General features: G+C 52.8%; 1 protein-coding gene across 2 annotated transcripts; it reads left to right on the top strand.

Moving 5' to 3' along the window:
* The first annotated feature begins 7,917 nt into the window (after positions 1 to 7,917).
* Sstr3 (somatostatin receptor 3) lies at positions 7,918 to 15,387 on the top strand. 2 transcript variants are annotated; one of them, XM_041672613.1, is made up of 3 exons: positions 7,918 to 8,568; positions 8,978 to 9,141; positions 11,865 to 15,387. In XM_041672613.1, the coding sequence occupies exon 3, from the start codon at positions 11,904 to 11,906 to the stop codon at positions 13,182 to 13,184; it is 1,281 nt and encodes a 426-aa protein (XP_041528547.1). In that variant the 5' UTR covers positions 7,918 to 8,568; positions 8,978 to 9,141; positions 11,865 to 11,903; the 3' UTR covers positions 13,185 to 15,387. The 2 variants fall into 2 exon arrangements, with proteins under 2 accessions (XP_041528547.1, XP_041528546.1); XM_041672612.1 differs by having other exon boundaries at positions 7,918 to 8,776.
* Positions 15,388 to 17,627: the final 2,240 nt, after the last annotated feature.

Genomic DNA, 17,627 nt, shown 5'->3' with positions numbered 1-17,627 from the left:
CTGCAATCATTTGAAGCAATAGCTGGAGCTTCTGTGTGCCTGGGCAGATGTGTTTGGTGAAATGAATCCTGGGAAAATCTTTTAAATGAGCTTTATTTTTACAGCCTAGACTCTGTCAATAGGTGAGGTCTGATCACTCTTGTGATGGTGTCAAGGCGTTTTTCCCCTACTACTCAGATACAAGGTATTGGCTTCCTTTTTGTTGGTGTTTTTGGTGTTTGTTTGTTTGTTTGAGGCAGGGTCTCACTGTGTGGCCCTGGTTGTCCTGAAACTCTCTTTGTAGATCAGGTTGGCCTCGAACTCTCAGAGATCCTCTGCTTGTGTCTCCCAGTCCCTTTTAATGGTGTGAACCTCTTTAGCAATCTATTCCTCACTTAGAGCCAACTTTAACCACTCCTATCTTGAGCAACCTGCAAGTTTTTCCAAACCTTCTTCTCCAAATTCTTGCCATCAGTATGGCTAGAAGCAGCTAGCTAATCTAAATGATGAAATGCCTTAAAATTTCCTCTGTCATACTAATTAGTCCATCACCTTTAAGCTTAGTCTAACAAAGTCTCAGACTCAGGGAAGCAGGGACAGGTTCTTTGATGTAAGGAAACACTAATGATGCATGGTCCAGTTCACAGCAGTGTTCATGTCCCATCTGAACCTTCATGGGCACTGGCTCTGTCCACAATGAAGCACCATGACCAAAGGCAACTTGGGGAGGAAAGGGCTATTCAGTCATAGTTCCATATAAAACTTTCATAGTTCATCATCAAAAGCAGTGAGGGCAGGAACTCAAGCAGGGAAGGAACCTGGAGGCAGAAACTGATGCGGAGGTCATGGGGGGAGTTTTGCTTACTGGCTTGCTCCTCATGGTCTGCTCACCCTGATTTACAGAACCAAGGGTCAGCAGCCCAGGAAGGGCACCACCCAGGTGCACTGGGTCCCTCTCCCAGCAGTCACTAAAATGTCCTACACCTGGTTCTTATGGAGGCATTTTTTCTTAACTGAGGTTTCCTCCTCTTAGATAACTCTAGTTTGTGTCAAGTTGATATAAAACCACACAGTACTACTGACCTATTGTCAGCTTGACACATCACTGCCAGACCATAGCCTTTTTATTGTTCTTTCCCAAGATCACACATTAATATCAACATTACAATATGAACATTTTAAAATTTAAAAGTCCCACAGTCTTTAAAATTGTAAATAATTCAAAGTTCTCTTGGGGCTGGAGAGATGGCTTAGAGGCTAAGAGCACTGGTTGGCCAGGTGGTGGTGGCACACATCTTTAATCCCAGCACTTGGGAGGTAGAGGCAGGTGAATCTCTGTGAGTTTGAGGCCAGTGTGGTCTACAGAGCGAGTTCCAGGACAGTCTCCAAAGCTATGGAGAAACTCTGTCTTGAAATACCACACACTCAAAAAAAGAGGTCCTGAGTTCAATTTCCAGCAACCCACATGGTGGCTGACAACCATCTGTAATAAGTGTGTTGAGATCTGGCGCCCTCTTCTGGTGTGCAAGCATACATGCAGGTAGAACACTATACACATAATAAATCTAAAAAAAGTTAAAAATAATATTCAGTCTCTTTAAAACATACATTCTTTTTATAATCCAAAGTCTTTCAATTGTGGGTTCTTATAAAATCAAAAATAAATAAAGTACTTTCTTACTTCAAGAGGGAAGAACCAGCACACAGTCCCAATTTGAACAAAGCAAAACCAAGCTCCTAAAGTTTACATAACTCAATGTCCAATTACCAGGGATTCACACACAATCTTCTGGGCTCCTCCACGGGCCTTAGGTTGCGTCTCTGACTCTGCCCTCTGCAGCCTCCACAGCTTATCTTGTCGGCCCCATCTGACCACACCTTGCTGCAGCTGCTGCTTTTGGTGATCACCCCGCGGGACCGGTTCTCCCAGAATGGTGGGGCTTCTTGCTGCAACTGGGCTGCACGTTCACCAGTAGCCTTTCCTGGGCTCTTTTCAGGAACTCCAGCCCTGCCACAGAGAGCCAAGCCTCAGATGCCCTTCAAGACCCCTTCGTGTCTTCAAAACCAATACCGTCTGGGTGACTCTCACACTACCAAGTTCGGCTGCTATCACAGGGTTCGACCTTGACTTCTGAAACACAGACCCGGTGCGCCTGCTCTCAGGAAACACTTCCAAGAGGGTGTCCGCTCATTAATTCTGATCTGTTTATAATCACAGCTGGTTCTTTAGCCCCAACAGCGCAGAGCCACGGATCCTTCACACACACGGCCCAGCAGAGTCTGCTTTGCTCTTCACATCACAAGTCAGGCCTCCACCGTCTGCACGGCCCTCAACAGTCTTCCCTTCAAGCCCCTACAGAACAGCCCACTGAGCTCTTGACACTCAATGGATTTCTTGCCCAGAGTTCCAAAGTCCTTCACAGTCCCACTCAAAACAACATGGTCATGTCTGTCAAGGCAACACTCCACTCCTGGTACCAACTTATCCCAATTAAGGCTCCTATTGCTGTGGTAAACACCATGACCAAAGCAACTTGGGGAGGAAAAGGTTCATCCACTCACAGTTCTGCGGAACATCCTGATTGCATTCTGGTTCTCTGAGGTTCAACCGGAATGGCCCACTTAGCTCTTGCTTGCAGCATTCCAGGGCTCCACCAGCCTATGTCTCCAAGTTTTTTTTTTTTTTTTTTTTTTTTTTTCCAATTCCTCCCACAAACCAGTTCTGAAGCCTTCAGGACCACACGGCCAAGAACTGTCAGAGAACTCACCTCACTTCTCAGCACTAGCCTTTCTGTGTGACTTTTGTGGTAGTGACAGAATGTCTAAGTGAACAGCCTAGGGTCTGAATGGTAGATTGGGACTTGTGGTTCCAGAGGTTTCAACCCATAATCAGCCAACTCCATTGCTTTTAGACACGTGGGCATGGAGGAAAGGGCATGGTGGAGGGAGCTGGTGCCTCATAACAGTCAAAGACAAAGAGGAACTAAGGGGAAAGACCACACATAGAAATGCATGTGCTGTGGAGTGGGAATGGGTGCAGTGCAGAAGTCAGAGCCCACCCAGAGGTGGCATCCATGAGCCAGGCCTCAAAAACAACACTCACCCTGGCTGTCTGTGATCGTAAGGTGTTAGCGTTCCAGGCAGGCGCGTCTTCCAGGGGCTACACTCCTCCTAAGTAAGAGATCACCAGAGGGGAAGCCTGGAACTCCAGAAAGCAGACAAAATCTGGGGAAAAGCTGAAACAACCCACTCTGATGAAGACACAGTCCCAGGGGGTTAGCCCAGGGGACAGCTAGCACTGGGGGAAACAACTTGGTGATCTCCAAGAAAATTCTCACTACAGCTGGACTCTGGGGCTTCTGCTGCGTGGCTTTCGGGGCACTGCAGGGTCATGTGGAAATAATAAGCCTCTGAAAAGTATGTTGTTGTTTCTTTTTTTTAAGTAAGCAACTGAAAGAGTGAAGATTGTTGAGAGGGTGGGAAGCAAGAACAAGAGGAAGAAATCAAGATCTCTGTTGCGTAGGGAGCTGGAGAGATGGCTCAACTGTAAAGAACAATGGTTGCTCTCCCAGAGGACTGGAGTTTAGACACACACACACACACACACACACACACACACACACACACACACGGTGGCTAGCAACCATCTGGCCCCATTTGGTATCAGACATGCACATCGTACACAGACATTTTCAGGCAAAAACTCAAGCACATAAAGCACATTAAAAAAAAAAAAAACCTGATCCAGGCAGTGGTGGCGCACACTTTTAATACCAGCAATCCGGAGGCAGAGGCAGGAAGATCTCTGTGAGTTTAAGGCCAGCCTAGGCTACAAGAGCTAGTTCCAGGACAGGCCCCAAAGCTACAAAGAAACCCTGACTCAAAAAATAAACAAGCCAAACAAACAAACAAACAAACAAACAACTCTGTTGTGTGGGATGACCCATACTTAGGAGTCCCAAACTTGGAAGGTTGAGGCAGGAGGATGCAGCATTAATCTGGGCTCCATAGTAAGACCCTATCTCAAAAATGCAACATGTGTGTTGGTGGGGGGGGTGTTGGAGAAAGAGTACAATGACGCTTAGGAAGTGTGGGTGTTTAAACATAACTAAATGTCAGCGCTGCCTCTGAGACAGACTGGGGAGCGGTAAGGGGGCCACTGGAGGGCGGCTACATCTTGTCATTTATAACCTTTTAGTACAACAGGATTCAGAAACATGCTTGCAGATAATGCTTGAAGAATGCAAGAACTAATTAGAAATGAAAAATAGTTGCATTACAGATGAAAAGGAGGCCCAGGGGAGGAAGCATGCCTCAGAGCAGGGGAGACATGGGGAGCAGCCTGGGCAAAGGCCCCAGGGCCCTCATGAGGTTCAGTTGCACTAGCAACAAGAGGAGGGGTGAAATGAAAGAACAGGTCAGCAGAGGCAGGTTAGCACTAAACACGGAGGCAGGGACTTGTTCAGTGAGTGACAGGTGGCCATGAGGAGTCAGTCTGTGACTCAGAATTTTCACAGATTCACCGTCCCTCCTGAGCAGACTGATATCACTCTGCTGTCTAAGGGTCTTCGACCATGCCAAGAATGAAATAGACACGCGACAGATTAAGAGGAGACAGGCATGTGAGTGGTACCAATGTGCGTGGTATAGGAGCGTCCCCCGTCTCACTTCTCCCACGGGCAATAAAGTTCAAGTTCATGTGCTCATGGGCTGGGTAGAGAGTGTGGCAACTGTGGCATGGGAAGATGAGGGTTAAATAGAAGGTGAGCTCTGTAGACCCTCCCCTCCCCAGCTGTGCCTGGTAATAAGCCAGTTACCCTCCTCCTGGTGCTGGGAGGTGCCTCTCGTGGCCTTCAGGCCCTGCTTTCAAAGGGAGAAGGGAAGGTCATGGTGTCCTTGATTTTCAAGTGCCTTTAGTTAAAAAAAAAAAAAGAGTCGACGTGAAATACCAGCGGGGCTGGGGGGGGGGTGCACGCTTAGAATCCCACGAAGGCTGGTGTAGAAGGATGCTGGAGAGTCAGCCAGGTGAGAGAGGAGAGACAGATTGTGTGTGTGTGTGTGTGTGTGTGTGAGAGAGAGAGAGAGAGAGAGAGAGAGAGAGAGAGACAGACAGACTCCGGCCAATCATGGTCAGATCCCCTGAAGCTGGGTGGTGCAGTGGCCTCTACTGGAGGAGAACACTGAAGTTCCAAGAGGGATTTTGCAGTCATGTAGCTGGGGACAGAGCTGGGACTGAAACCCCGCTGTCCAGTGCCACAGTCCTCAGGTCCCTGACACGGAGGAGGTCAGAAGTCAGAAGTGACAGGTTCCCAAGAACTGCTGCAATCTTGGGGGTGGGAGGGGTGGCTCATCCTGCTATCTGCATAGCCCTGTGACATAGGAGCTGGGGAGGAGGCTCAGGGATGGTCGGTCACACAGCCAGTAAGGACCCAGCAGCAGGTGACAAACTCAAAGACACCCTAGATGGGGATATTAGTGAAGAAGTGAAAATAGGGCCAGGAAGGCATCTCATGTTTTAGAAGACGGGCCTGTTTTGGTAGCTAGGTATCTTCCTGGCCCCATGGTCAGTTCCTGCCTAGGCACCGTCAGGGAGGAGAGGGGAGGGTTTTCTCTGGCTCCCAGGGAGAAGAGCCTGGATCTGGGCTCCCTTGTCTGATGGAAGAGGCACTATTGCTGGCCATGGGAGCCCTCTAGTGTGAGGGTGGAGACACCACCATGGTTTTTGCCAAGGCCAAAATCACATGGGGGTGCCTGGCGCTGCCCTTTCTTTGGGAAATTCAGCCAGGAAGCTTCTACACCCTGACAGCCCTGGAGGTCAGGTCCAGCCTGGGGTCAGGAATTTGGGACTTGGAGTCACAGGCTTCCAGAACCTCAATCCCCCAGGGGAGGACCATCCCTCTGGAGTGTCTCTGGGTTCCCAGTGTCCCCTGCTCCCAGAACTCTAGGCATTGACTTGTATTTTCCCCTCTCTGGGCTCAATGGGAGCCCCAGGTCACTTTTGCTGGCAGGAGTCTCCTAGAGAAGGGTTGACCCCACTCTGCTGTATAGGATGCCTTTTACCCCCTCTCGTTATTCCAGTGTACTCTCAGAAAACAGGTGTCCCTTGTCCCTCTGCTACTCACTATCCATTCATTCCCCCTCATTCACCCATGAACTTGAGTTCATCCATTATCCATTCATCCATCCATCCATCCATCCATCATTCATTCATTCATTCATGTATCCACTGTCATCTATCCATTCATGCATCCATGCATGCATGTATCCATCCATTCATCATCCATCCATCCATCATCCATTCATGTATCCACCCATCATTTATCCATTCATGCATCCATGAAAGAATCCATCCATCATCCATCCATTCATCCATCATCCATTCATGTATTCACCATCATCTATCCATTCATACATGCATGCATGCATGCATCCATTCATTCATGTGTCCATACATGCGTCCATCTTCCATCCTCTTTCACTAGTCATGGGATGAATACCTACTGTGTGCCAGGCTGGTGCCAGCCCAGGGCCACCTTGGGGACCTGGATAGAAGTGTCCCTTGGGGGAACTGACAGTCCAGTACAGAAAACATTCATGCCCCATCCTCAGATGAGTCATCATGAAGTATATCACGGCTATGAGGACAGAGTCTGGAAGTCTGGGGAGTGAGACTCCCTGTCCTGGATGAGAACTATCAACTTAATGACCATTTTTTCCCCACTCATGGGGATGGGGTAAAATCAGTACTTCAGCTGCAGGTACAGCCTGTGTGAAGACACCGAGGCTTCTGACTGGCCTCCTGCTCCTACCCTTGCCATGGATGTGGCTCAGGGCAACAGATAAAGAAGTGTGGAAATCTCAATCAAGGCACAGCCCCTCTCTTCCATTCTCAGAAGCTCCTGGCTCATCAGGTTTGAGAGGACCATATCCCAAGCTGACCATAAGTTCCCCAGGTTTCACTATGACTGCCTGCCTAGATCCTTGCTTGGTGAGATGCCAGCTCCTCACCCACCCTCGTGGTTCCTAGCTCTGTCCCTGCCCCATTTCCTTTTGGTCCTAGCCAAGGTTGGGAAGTTGGATTTATCCTTTAGTGGTGGGGTGTGGACTGTCTGCTTAGGGCTAACCTCTTCCTTTTCCTTCCTAGAGACTGGAACAAGACTGGAGACAACAGTGTCTGAGGATGGATGGATGGATGGATGGATGGATGGATGAATGAGGTTGATAAGCTCAGAGCTCAGGGAGCCAAGGGGAAGTTGTAGTTAGCAGGCAACAGGGGGAGTAGGCTGTGGGTGACGGCACTGAAGAGCCATGGGGAACTGTGAGCGGAGAAAGACAGCTTCTTCGGGAGGCTCACCCTGGACTCTGAGGACATATCCGGAGCTGCTCAGAGCCTGTGTCCACTTTAGAGCAGCAGTGGCCACAGATTGCCACCATTTACTGCTTGGGTCTGTCCACTTCACCAATCGAGAACAAATGGCTTAGTCAGGTGAACAACCTGACGCTGGGGACCACCACCTTTATGCTCCAACAGAGTCAGATATCCCCCTCCCATGGAGCTCATTAGGCGATATGTCTATTGTCGATAAGAACAATTGTCTTCAAGTCCACTTGTTATATTTCAAATTGTATCAGTTCAAAGAGCAGGAATTTGTTTTCCCACTGTATATCTTTGACTTTTGCCTCTTGGTTCTCAAAGCCCAAAATACCTCCTTCCTATTCCATCTCTCTGCTCCTCTGTCCAGATCCAACTGACCCCAGGACCACAGCCCCTAGCTGCCTTCTTCTGGACCTGTCCCATTGCCCTTGGGATTCCCAACAGTAAAGCTGTGGGCTCGGAGCCTGCATCTCAGTGCCCATCCTGCCTCCTCCCTCCTCATCTGCTGCACAGCCCCCTCCCTCACAGAGTATATCCTGGGGATCTGGGGCTGTCCTGCCTCTGGCAGGCAGCTCCCCCTCTCCGCTGCTCCCCTCTTTTTTCCAAGTCCCTGCGGGAGCCAAGGCCAGCGTGGGTGGCTGAAATCTCCTCGGTAACGGGATCTGCCTCTCCCTCTACCGGCCTCCGCCCTTAACCTGCTGCCCCTCTCAGTCTGGCACCTACTGTCCGGCCCTCAGCCCCTCCTCCTGGCCCCTCCTGCACCCTCCTGCTCCCCCCTCTGCTGGCTCTCCATGTCACCATCTGTGGCACAATCCTTCTCTGTCACTGTCCCTACCACCCCCTCTTTCTCCTTCCTCCTGCCTCCCTCTGTCCCTGCCGTTTTCTGCATCTCTCCCTGCTCCTCCATCCGTCCATTCTCTCCTCTCCTTTTTTCTCCTCTGTCCCTTCTCCTTGCCAAGCATCTCTCCTCACTCCCCCTCATTCTGCCTTTCCACCCACACACTGTCTTCTCTCTCTCGCCTCCCTCTCTCCACCTCCGACCCACCCCCCCTTTCCTTATTTTCTATTGGCTTCTTATGTCCCCTGCTCTCTCCACATTCCTGTCACCTTGGGAAGTGACTCCTGCCTCCCCTGACTGGGTGCTGTCAGAAGACCCCATTCTGTGTCCTGCACCCTCCACGAGTCCTGGAGATGGGGGATGACGGACGGACGAGGTGAAGGTGGGAAGTCAGGGCTGGGGACCAGATGGGAGAGGCAATGTGGGCTGATGTGGCCGCTGAGGGCCTAGAAAGGGCCCGAGTCCACGAGCGCTGGAGGAGTGGGCACTGTGTGGGACACCAGCTGCTTGTCTGCTAGTGGTGCCTGGCTGCAGAATGTTACCCAGCCTGGCGACTACAAAGGGAGCTCTTGCCCTGTGGGCAGGTAAGGAGGCTGGGCTCACGGGGATCTTGGAGGGTGGGATACCTAAGCCCTTTCTCTGACCAGGTTGAATTTAGGGCTGAGACTAGGGCTAGCAGAGGGTGGAGAGTTCTAGGAAGCAGTGAGGGAGGCTTTTGGTGAACTCTGTGTGGGCTGTAAGGTAGGAAGGGTTATTAATCCTAGCATCTTGTGCCGTCATTCCAGAACCTTGAAGCCTCCGTACAGCAGAATGTCGGAACTGGACCAAACCAGATGCACACTGCTGTCCAGCCTCCTGGGCCTTCGTGGTGGCGCTCCTGAGCTCCCCTTCATGCTGGGAGCGGAGCATCTGACACACCCCCTTCACCCTTGCAGCACCCTGGGACTGGGTAAGCGTGACTCCATTGTGGTGGGAGGAGACTAGAACGAGAAGGAAGTGAGTTGTCCAAGGTCACATAGCAGTTTTCCGTCGGCAGAGGACGAGTCCCAGCTCAGGGCCTTAGGGGCTGCTCCTGGGAGCCAGGCTCCGGGCCTAGGGCATCTGTCAGTCACTGCTGACTAACAAAACCCCAACTTCAGAGGTGCAGAGGGCAGACAGATGACAGAGCCAGGGGTCCTCAGTCTGCATTGACTTTTGACAACTCTAAGCTGGAAGCCTTTAAGGAAACCCAGCAAGGCTCAGTAGAAGGATAGAATTTGGATCTGATTTCTCACTCACCAGTTGGATAATCTTGCGGAAGTCACTTAACCTCTCTCCAATCTTCAAATTCTTCCTTCATCCCTCCTTTCTGGGCTCTGCTAGGGTCTCAGGATGTGAGTTTGAAGTCTCGGCCCAGGGACATCTTGCACTTGTGAGGTCTACTTTCTAGCATGCTTGTTTCTGTTAGTACTTACCGAGCTCTGGGTGCTGGACTAAGTGCTCAGTGAAAGTACTCTGGAGGGGGTGGGAGTTGAAAGAGAGGGAAATAAGAGCAACTGGAGTATCTTCCCTGCCTGAGGGGGCAGCCATAGTTGCTGCGGGGCTTGGGAACAATACTCATCCTCTCTGTGGGTCTCTCCTCTCCTGAACAGTCCCCTGAGGAGATTCCACCCCCAGCTTTCGGGCAAGCTTGTGCCAAAGATAAACCAGACAGAGAGGCAAAGTCCCTCCCTCCCTTCCAAGGGAGAATTAGATCAGGCATAGGATCCCAGATCCTTGAAGAAAAGACGGCACCGAAATTGCAGGTCTGTCTTCCCGGGTGAAAGGATGTGATTTCTGTGTTCTGGCACCTGCCTGGCCTGTCAACTTTGACAGCAAGGAGGGTGTCTTGGAGGGAGGCCAGGGTACCAGGAGGGATGCTCCACCCCCGAGTCTGGGGAGGGTTTGGCTGGGTAGCTGTATTCCTCTCTCCGAGTGTGTGTGTGTGTGTGTGTGTGTTGTGTGGTATGTGTGCATGTGCTTCTGCAGGTTCATGAATGTTCCTGTGTGAGGCTGGAGGGGCCATCCTTGGAGCACACCCTGGGCTTCCCCAAGGGCATCTGTGCTGGAAACCTGGAAATGAGGTTTGCCTGGCTCTCAGCTCTTCACTGTGCCTGGCACTCTCTTTTCTCCTGCAGTCCTGAGTGTCTTTGATTCGCCACCCTGTGGGAAAGCTAGAGAGAGGCACTGCGCACACCAAGTGGGCAGGGTGGCCGGGTGACGTAGGGCACCCCACCTCCACCCTGGGAGCAGAAATGTGAGGTCCTAGAACCCACAGTTCCCGGCCTAGGATGGTTGGACTCCAGCTGTCTGGAGTTGCGACATTCTCTGATTAAAAGTCACGAGGCCTGAAAACCTGACTCTGAGAGCCGTGGCTGTGTTCCAAGAATTTAAATTCCCATCTCCAGGCTCCTATGGGTCTGAGGCTTTGGGCTCATGGCCCCGAGTTCAAGAGCACAGACATCAGCCAGGCAAGTTCTGCCTAGGCCGGCAGGATAGTGAGGTAGGAGACTGTGCTAGCCTGCCCTCAGTCTGCCAGCCTGTAAAAAGGGACGACAAGTCATAGGTCCTATACATGCTCCTTCCTAGCTACGGCCAGAGTCTTGGGACTTTCCTTAGCTCCTGTTGGTGAGGACAGCAGGTATGCTTTGTGCTCGGACACAGGGGTCGTGTCACTTCTGAGACTACAACTTTTCCTAGTCAGGGTTCAGCAAGGAAGAGCCAGTTCTGTGAAGACCCTACAGGATCCCACAGCTTAGTGCCCAGATTCACCAGACCCAGCTCAAGAGAACTGAGGGTACAGCAGGTTGAGAACCACGTGGGGGCTCCCTGAGCCTGGAGCTTAGAGGCTGCTGGAAGCCTGGCCAATCTGGAGTGTAGCAGAAAAGAGCCTAGGCCCTCCGCCAGGGGTCTTTTTCCATCCTTGGCATCAACAACCTGGCACTTAGAGCTGTTGCACATGCTCCCTACTCAGGAGCATGCTGGAAGCTAGGTGCTTCCCCTTCCCAGGAATCTCCTACTTTCGGAGTCCCACTGGGATACCCGAAGCACTCTGTTTCCAGTGGAGGGGTCTAGACCCAGAGTGGGTCAACACGGAATTGAGAAGGGAAGCTTCTTAGCTTAGAGACTTCCACTTAGTTCCACTCTGCAGCACGGAGGTGGGAGCACTCAGGGTCCAAGATCCAACGGAGCTGCTAGGGGCAGGCAGAAAGGTTCAATGGCTGGAAAGTGATGGGCGGTCAAGCCAATGGCTGCTCTTAGCCTCTTACCAGGAGTTCTGGAAGCAGCAACCTGCTGACCAGGCCCGGTTCCCAGGCTGCAGCCCACTCCTTCACAAGACTACCCACTCTGGGCTCCTCTGACTCATTTGATGCCTCATTCACTGGTGCAGGAGATGATGGAGTGAGAGGTGGGGGACACTGGAAATGGTCCAAGGTCAGATGAATCTCAGTGATGCAGGAGTCCAGCAGGGGAGCCCAGCAGAATCCCCGAGGTCCAGGCACAGAGACGGTCCTCACGTTACTGCAGAGTTTACAAGATGCTCATCAAGTGCTGAGCAGGCACATAGTAGGTCTCCACGTTCTAGGTCGCGGTGGTGGAGTGGCACAAAGGAAGTGTTCTCAGCACAGTGACATTGTGTTCTTCCTCCTGTAGGCCAGGACTAGTTGATTGCTGACCAGCCTCTCCGTGGCCATGGCCACTGCTGCCTATCCTTCATTGGTGCCCATAACCTTGGACCCTGGGAACACATCCTCTGCCTGGCCGTTGGACACTACTCTGGGCAATGCATCTGCTGGCGCTAGCCTGGCAGGGCTGGCTGTCAGTGGCATCTTGATCTCTCTGGTGTACCTGGTGGTGTGTGTGGTGGGCCTGCTGGGGAACTCTCTGGTGATCTACGTAGTACTGCGACACACAGCCAGCCCCTCCGTGACCAGTGTCTACATCCTCAACCTGGCCCTGGCTGATGAGCTCTTCATGCTAGGGCTACCCTTCCTGGCTGCTCAGAATGCCCTATCCTATTGGCCCTTTGGCTCTCTCATGTGCCGTCTGGTCATGGCCGTGGACGGCATCAACCAGTTCACCAGCATCTTCTGCCTCACCGTCATGAGCGTGGACCGCTACCTGGCCGTGGTGCATCCCACACGCTCGGCCCGCTGGCGCACGGCACCTGTGGCTCGCACAGTCAGTGCCGCTGTCTGGGTGGCCTCAGCCGTGGTCGTGCTGCCCGTGGTCGTCTTCTCAGGAGTGCCCCGGGGAATGAGCACATGCCACATGCAGTGGCCAGAGCCAGCGGCTGCTTGGCGAGCGGCGTTCATCATCTACACAGCGGCACTGGGCTTCTTCGGGCCCCTGCTGGTCATCTGCTTATGCTACCTGCTCATCGTGGTGAAGGTGCGGTCGACCACACGGCGTGTGCGGGCACCATCCTGCCAGTGGGTCCAGGCACCTTCATGCCAGCGGCGGCGGCGTTCTGAGCGCAGGGTCACACGCATGGTGGTGGCTGTGGTGGCGCTCTTTGTCCTCTGCTGGATGCCCTTCTATCTGCTCAACATCATTAATGTGGTGTGCCCACTGCCCGAGGAGCCCGCCTTCTTTGGGCTCTACTTCCTGGTGGTGGCACTGCCCTACGCCAACAGCTGTGCCAACCCCATCCTGTATGGCTTCCTCTCCTACCGCTTCAAGCAGGGCTTCCGCAGGGTCCTGCTGAGACCGTCCCGTCGCATACGGAGTCAGGAGCCAGGGTCTGGCCCTCCAGAGAAGACTGAGGAGGAGGAGGATGAAGAGGAGGAAGAGAGAAGAGAAGAGGAGGAGCGGAGGGCTCAGAGGAGGAAGGAGACGAATGGAAAAGGCAGTCAGGTTGCACAGCCTGGCACCAGTGGGCAGGAGCCCAGCACAGGGGCTGCCAAGGAGCAGCAGCTTCTACCCCGGGAGGCCACAATTGGGGACAGGTCTAGCACCCTGAGCCACCTGTAAGGACTTCAAAGGACCAGCAGGGCCTGAGAAGGGCAGAGGCTGTGCCTGGTCCAGGGACATGAGTACCAGCCACTTGCAGTGGTCTGAGCAAGCTGAGGTGACTTCATTTGCGCAGCTCTTCCAGCTGTCTTTGGGCCGCTGAGGACGCCGGGTCCAGTGATGGAATGTTCAGAGGCCTGGGTTCTGCCCCACTGTTCTAGGACTTGCTGTGTGTCCCTTAGCAGGTCATTTGCCCTCTCTGGGCCTTGTTTTCTACTTTCGATTCAGGGATTGGCATAATGAGGCCTGGATGGGCCCTGTCATAAGAGGGGTCTGGAGGGCATCATTACTAGGGCATTACTCTCCCGAGCCCAAGTTAAAATGATGTGAGCAGGCTGACCAAGAAACAAGGTATCTTTGGGGGGGGGGTCAGTCTGTATCTTGACCCTTAGGGAGATAGAACAGGGCTTGAGGAATCAGGGATGCGGATAAGCTGGGGTTTGACTGAAGCCCAAAGGAGTGTAAGATGGTAGGACGAATGTGCTTAGGACCCAGGTCAGCCCTTCCCATGCTGCTGTGTGGCCTTGGCCACTCTGTTCCTGCCTAGGCTTCTACCTCTCCTGCTGGACAGCCCAATGTCCTCCAGGCCCTCACCCCAGTGTTTCAGTGCTGGGCCTCCTGTGCACCTGCATGTGAGAGAAAAAGTTTTTAGGAGACAGATGAGCCGGGCAGTGGAGGTGCACACCTTTAATCCCAGCACTCAGGAGGCAGAGGCAGGTGGATCTCTGTGAGTTCGAGGCCAGCCTGGTTTATAAGAGCTAGTCTCAGGACAGGCTCCAAAGCTACAGAAAAACCCTATCTCGAAAAACCAAAAAGAAGAAGAAGAAGAAAAAGAAGAAGAGGAAGAGGAAGAGGAAGAGGAAGAGGAAGAAGAAGAAGAAGAAGAAGAAGAAGAAGAAGAAGAAGAATCCAAGCTTCAGGGTTTCTCACTGCTTGGTTCCCTCTAGGGCCTGCATCTGACTGATGCTTCTAATTTTGTATTCCTTTTCTGGGGGAGGGACCACACACGGCACAGGCTCAGGCCACCCACAGTCTGACTCACCCTATTTAGGTCAGGTACCTGGTCTCCAGGGCAGAGACTATGTGGCAGGCAGCCTGAGAGGAAGAGACAAAGGAAGAAGGTGGTCAAGATGAAGGAGAGGAAGCCGAGACAGTAGGAAGGGGAGGGGGAGAGGAGAGGAGAGGAGAGGAGAGGAGAGGAGAGAACAGAACAGAACTGGGCTGTGATCTTGAGCAGGCTTCGCCCCTTGCAGCCGTGGTGTTAGGAAGAGTCTGCAGCAAGGGGCCCCTGGAAAGTCTGTGGCGCTGGTGAGAGGGGCACAGGCCACAGTGTTGATCTTGGGAGGGGGTGTGGCTCCTCAGGACACCAGGGAGGGGTGGTAAGCCCCTGGTAGGGTCAGACCTCCCCTTCCTCTGTGTTCCCAGGGTTCCCGATGATGACAAGAGGCTAAAGGACTGTCACAGGGAGTAGCCAGTGCCCCAAGCTGACCCAGGACCCCACCCTCACCCTCCCAGAAATGACCCTTTTGGTCCTAACCAAGCTGGTCCTTGAGAGGTTGGAGTTTCTGCCTAAACCCCCGCCCTACTCTGCAAAGGTAGGGTCCTCAGGGAACCCACAAATCCAGAAGCTGAGAAACTGGATCTTCTATTCACCTCAAGCCGCTTGGCCTGGCCCTCCTTCTCTGGGCCTCAGAGTCCTCACCACGGTGTGGATGTGGTTCCCCAGCCCACCAGTCCGCTGGAATCCAGGAGGAAACTGAACCACGCTGGGTAAGCCACTGTTCACCACAATGGGCCTACCTACGGGATACAAAGTACAGGTACCCTCAGCTCAGACTCAGCCCACATCCTGCCCCTTCTGTGAGTGGTCTCTGTGTCAGCGACCAGGGTGAAGGTATTCATGAGAACTGGGTTGTAGAAGGTCAAAGGTCAAGGGTCAGAGAGAATGCAGGCCACCCCAGGAGGAGGAAGTTGGCAAACTCAGGCCTGAGTGGAGCCTGAGGCCCAGCCCTGGGGTTCCTCTGAGGAGGAGCTAGGGTGGGAAGCAAGCAATCCAACCTTCCTGGATGAGGCAGGGGAGCTGCGTCTTGCAGATGGAGCTGGATGGCCAACTGGGAAATCCTCTGCTGCTTCTGACCCCAGCTCCCGTCAATAAAGATAGTGATTGAGTCATTTCCACTGTGTGTCCTGATGGGTGACTGTGCAGTTGTGTGGCTCTTTTCATATGGTTTCGTAGTCCCTCAGGGGTCATAAGATGGCCTTAAAAGTTTGAGTCTATAACCCTGAAGATTAGCCCCTGAAACAATAGACACCTCTTCTTATCCAAGCAGCAAACTCTCAAAGCAGAAAGGTGATTGGCTACAACTAAGTCACATGATGGCCTCCTGGGCCAATCAACAAGGCAGGTCATGGGGGTGATAATTGGTCAATGTCTATCTTTCCAGCCAGCCAGAAGTGAGGCAGTGTGATGGACAATATAATCTGGCCAGTAGGATAGTCGGAGGGGCAGGCACATGGAAGGAAAGGCCAGATAGCAGCAGTAGTGTGTGTGTGTGTGTGTGTGTGTGTGTGTGTGTGTGTGTAGCTTTTTTCAGCGCATGGTGTGTTGTAAGACATATGTCCCAAGTGTTCTATCAACCAGGTGTATGCAGGTACAAACACCCGCCAGTGCCTGGGAGTTACCTGGAAGTGTCCACAGGGGCCGGAGTTTCTCTTCTGCACCCACGATTCCAAACATACTGACACTGGGAGCTACTGATGGGGCATGCTGAAGTGCATGCGCGTGGGTCCGCTTGCATCTGAAAACCTTGACTTTGCAGGGCTGTGTCTCCAGGGCCTGGCAGGGCAGCTATGGCCCTTCCCATGAGTCTCTGGAATGAACACATGAGCGGAGTCATTGGGGAGTCATGGAGCCACACATGAGGAATCTGCTTTAGAGCTGTGTTTGGGAACATATGCACCAGGGGCAGGCGAGGGGAACTGAAGGAGCTTGTTTTGGGTTGGGGGACTAGAACCTGTGACTTGGTCCTGAGCAGAGAAAGAAAGGCAGTGACTGTCAAGCCTGCCTCCGTCCTCCTCTTCAGAAGTTGCTGACTTACCTTGATCTTGTCGCTCAGAGACGGTTGCCAGGCAACAGCCCATGGCCACCAGCTTCTGGATTGGGACTTGCATCAGCAACAGCCTGATGCGAGGAGAGCTTGGAGTCTGGAGAGCCTGAGGCTGGAGAGGACAAGGCTACAGATTGATGGGAAACCCCCTCATCCGAAGATGATGGAGGCCACTGTCCCAAAGGGAGGTGACAACTGGGCTCCATAGAACCTCAGAAGAAAAGTCTTGAGTTGAGGGACCCAGGGCTGTGTTGTAAGGGGGCTCTTAGAGGTGAGCAAAGTGTGGTCCTGACAAAGCCTTCAGTTCTTCCTGCTACTGGTAACCCTCAGGCTCTCGGAGAGCCCACATAAAGTTGTCTGTGTGTGTGGGAGATTGCATGACCTAAAAGGCATGAGAGTGGCTGGAGAGATGACTCAGGTTAAGGAGAGTACCTGCTTCTTTGCCAGAAGCCTGGAAGCCATGGCAGCTCACAGCCACCTGTAACCAGTCCCGGGGATCTGAGACCCTCTTCTGGCCTCCAGAGGCATGTGGATCGAACTGACTCTAAGTTGTCCTAAGACCTCCACTTGTGTGCCATAATACACACACACACACACACACGCACGCACGCATGCACGCACGCACGCATGCACGCACGCATGCACGCACGCACGCACAGATAAAATGAGATCCAACATTAGGTGTCCTGGGCCTTAGGCTTCACTGTGAACCTACTGTGTAGCATTTTTCACTTTTTTTCGCTTCTCCGGACATAGTTCACTTAACAGAGAGTTTTCAGAGGGCCAGCCCACCACTGGGCTGTTATGGAGGGAAGGTGGCTGGGGTCCATGGGCATGGCTCCTGCATCTGGACTTTCCCAGGTGGCCACTTGTGAATGCTACCATTTGGGCGTGGTGGGGAAGGAGAGAACATGTGTATACTGGGAGAGCATAGTGGGTGGGCACAGAGGCTGGTGCCAGAGCCTGAGTGTGCCAGACAGAGGGGCTGGTGTGTGTTGAGCCAGCAAGGTCATGGGAGGGAAGGGTAGAGGTGACATCCCATGCTGAGCCGAGGGTAAAGTCATGTGTCCTGGGGAGTCGGCTCCTGTTGGAGTTGGAGGCTGGATTGTGCCCCTTGCAGCCCTTTAACCTCTGTTTCCTTTCTTCTGGGAACAAGGTCTTTGCAGATGTAAGTGGGGAGGGAGTCATGCTCAACCAGGGTGGACTCAATAGAGTGTGTGTCCCCAGGAAAAGAGCTTTGGACACAGACACACACAAGGATAACACCGAGGTGTCATCAGGGTGATGGGGTGGGGCG

This window comes from Microtus oregoni, unplaced genomic scaffold (assembly GCF_018167655.1).
Source record: "Microtus oregoni isolate MIOR12 unplaced genomic scaffold, Mior012 000022F_ref0000154, whole genome shotgun sequence".
In the NCBI taxonomy this organism is placed as follows: domain Eukaryota; kingdom Metazoa; phylum Chordata; class Mammalia; order Rodentia; family Cricetidae; genus Microtus; species Microtus oregoni.
The sequence above is the reverse complement of the archived record's forward strand: the minus strand, read 5'-3'. Positions and strand labels throughout refer to the sequence as shown.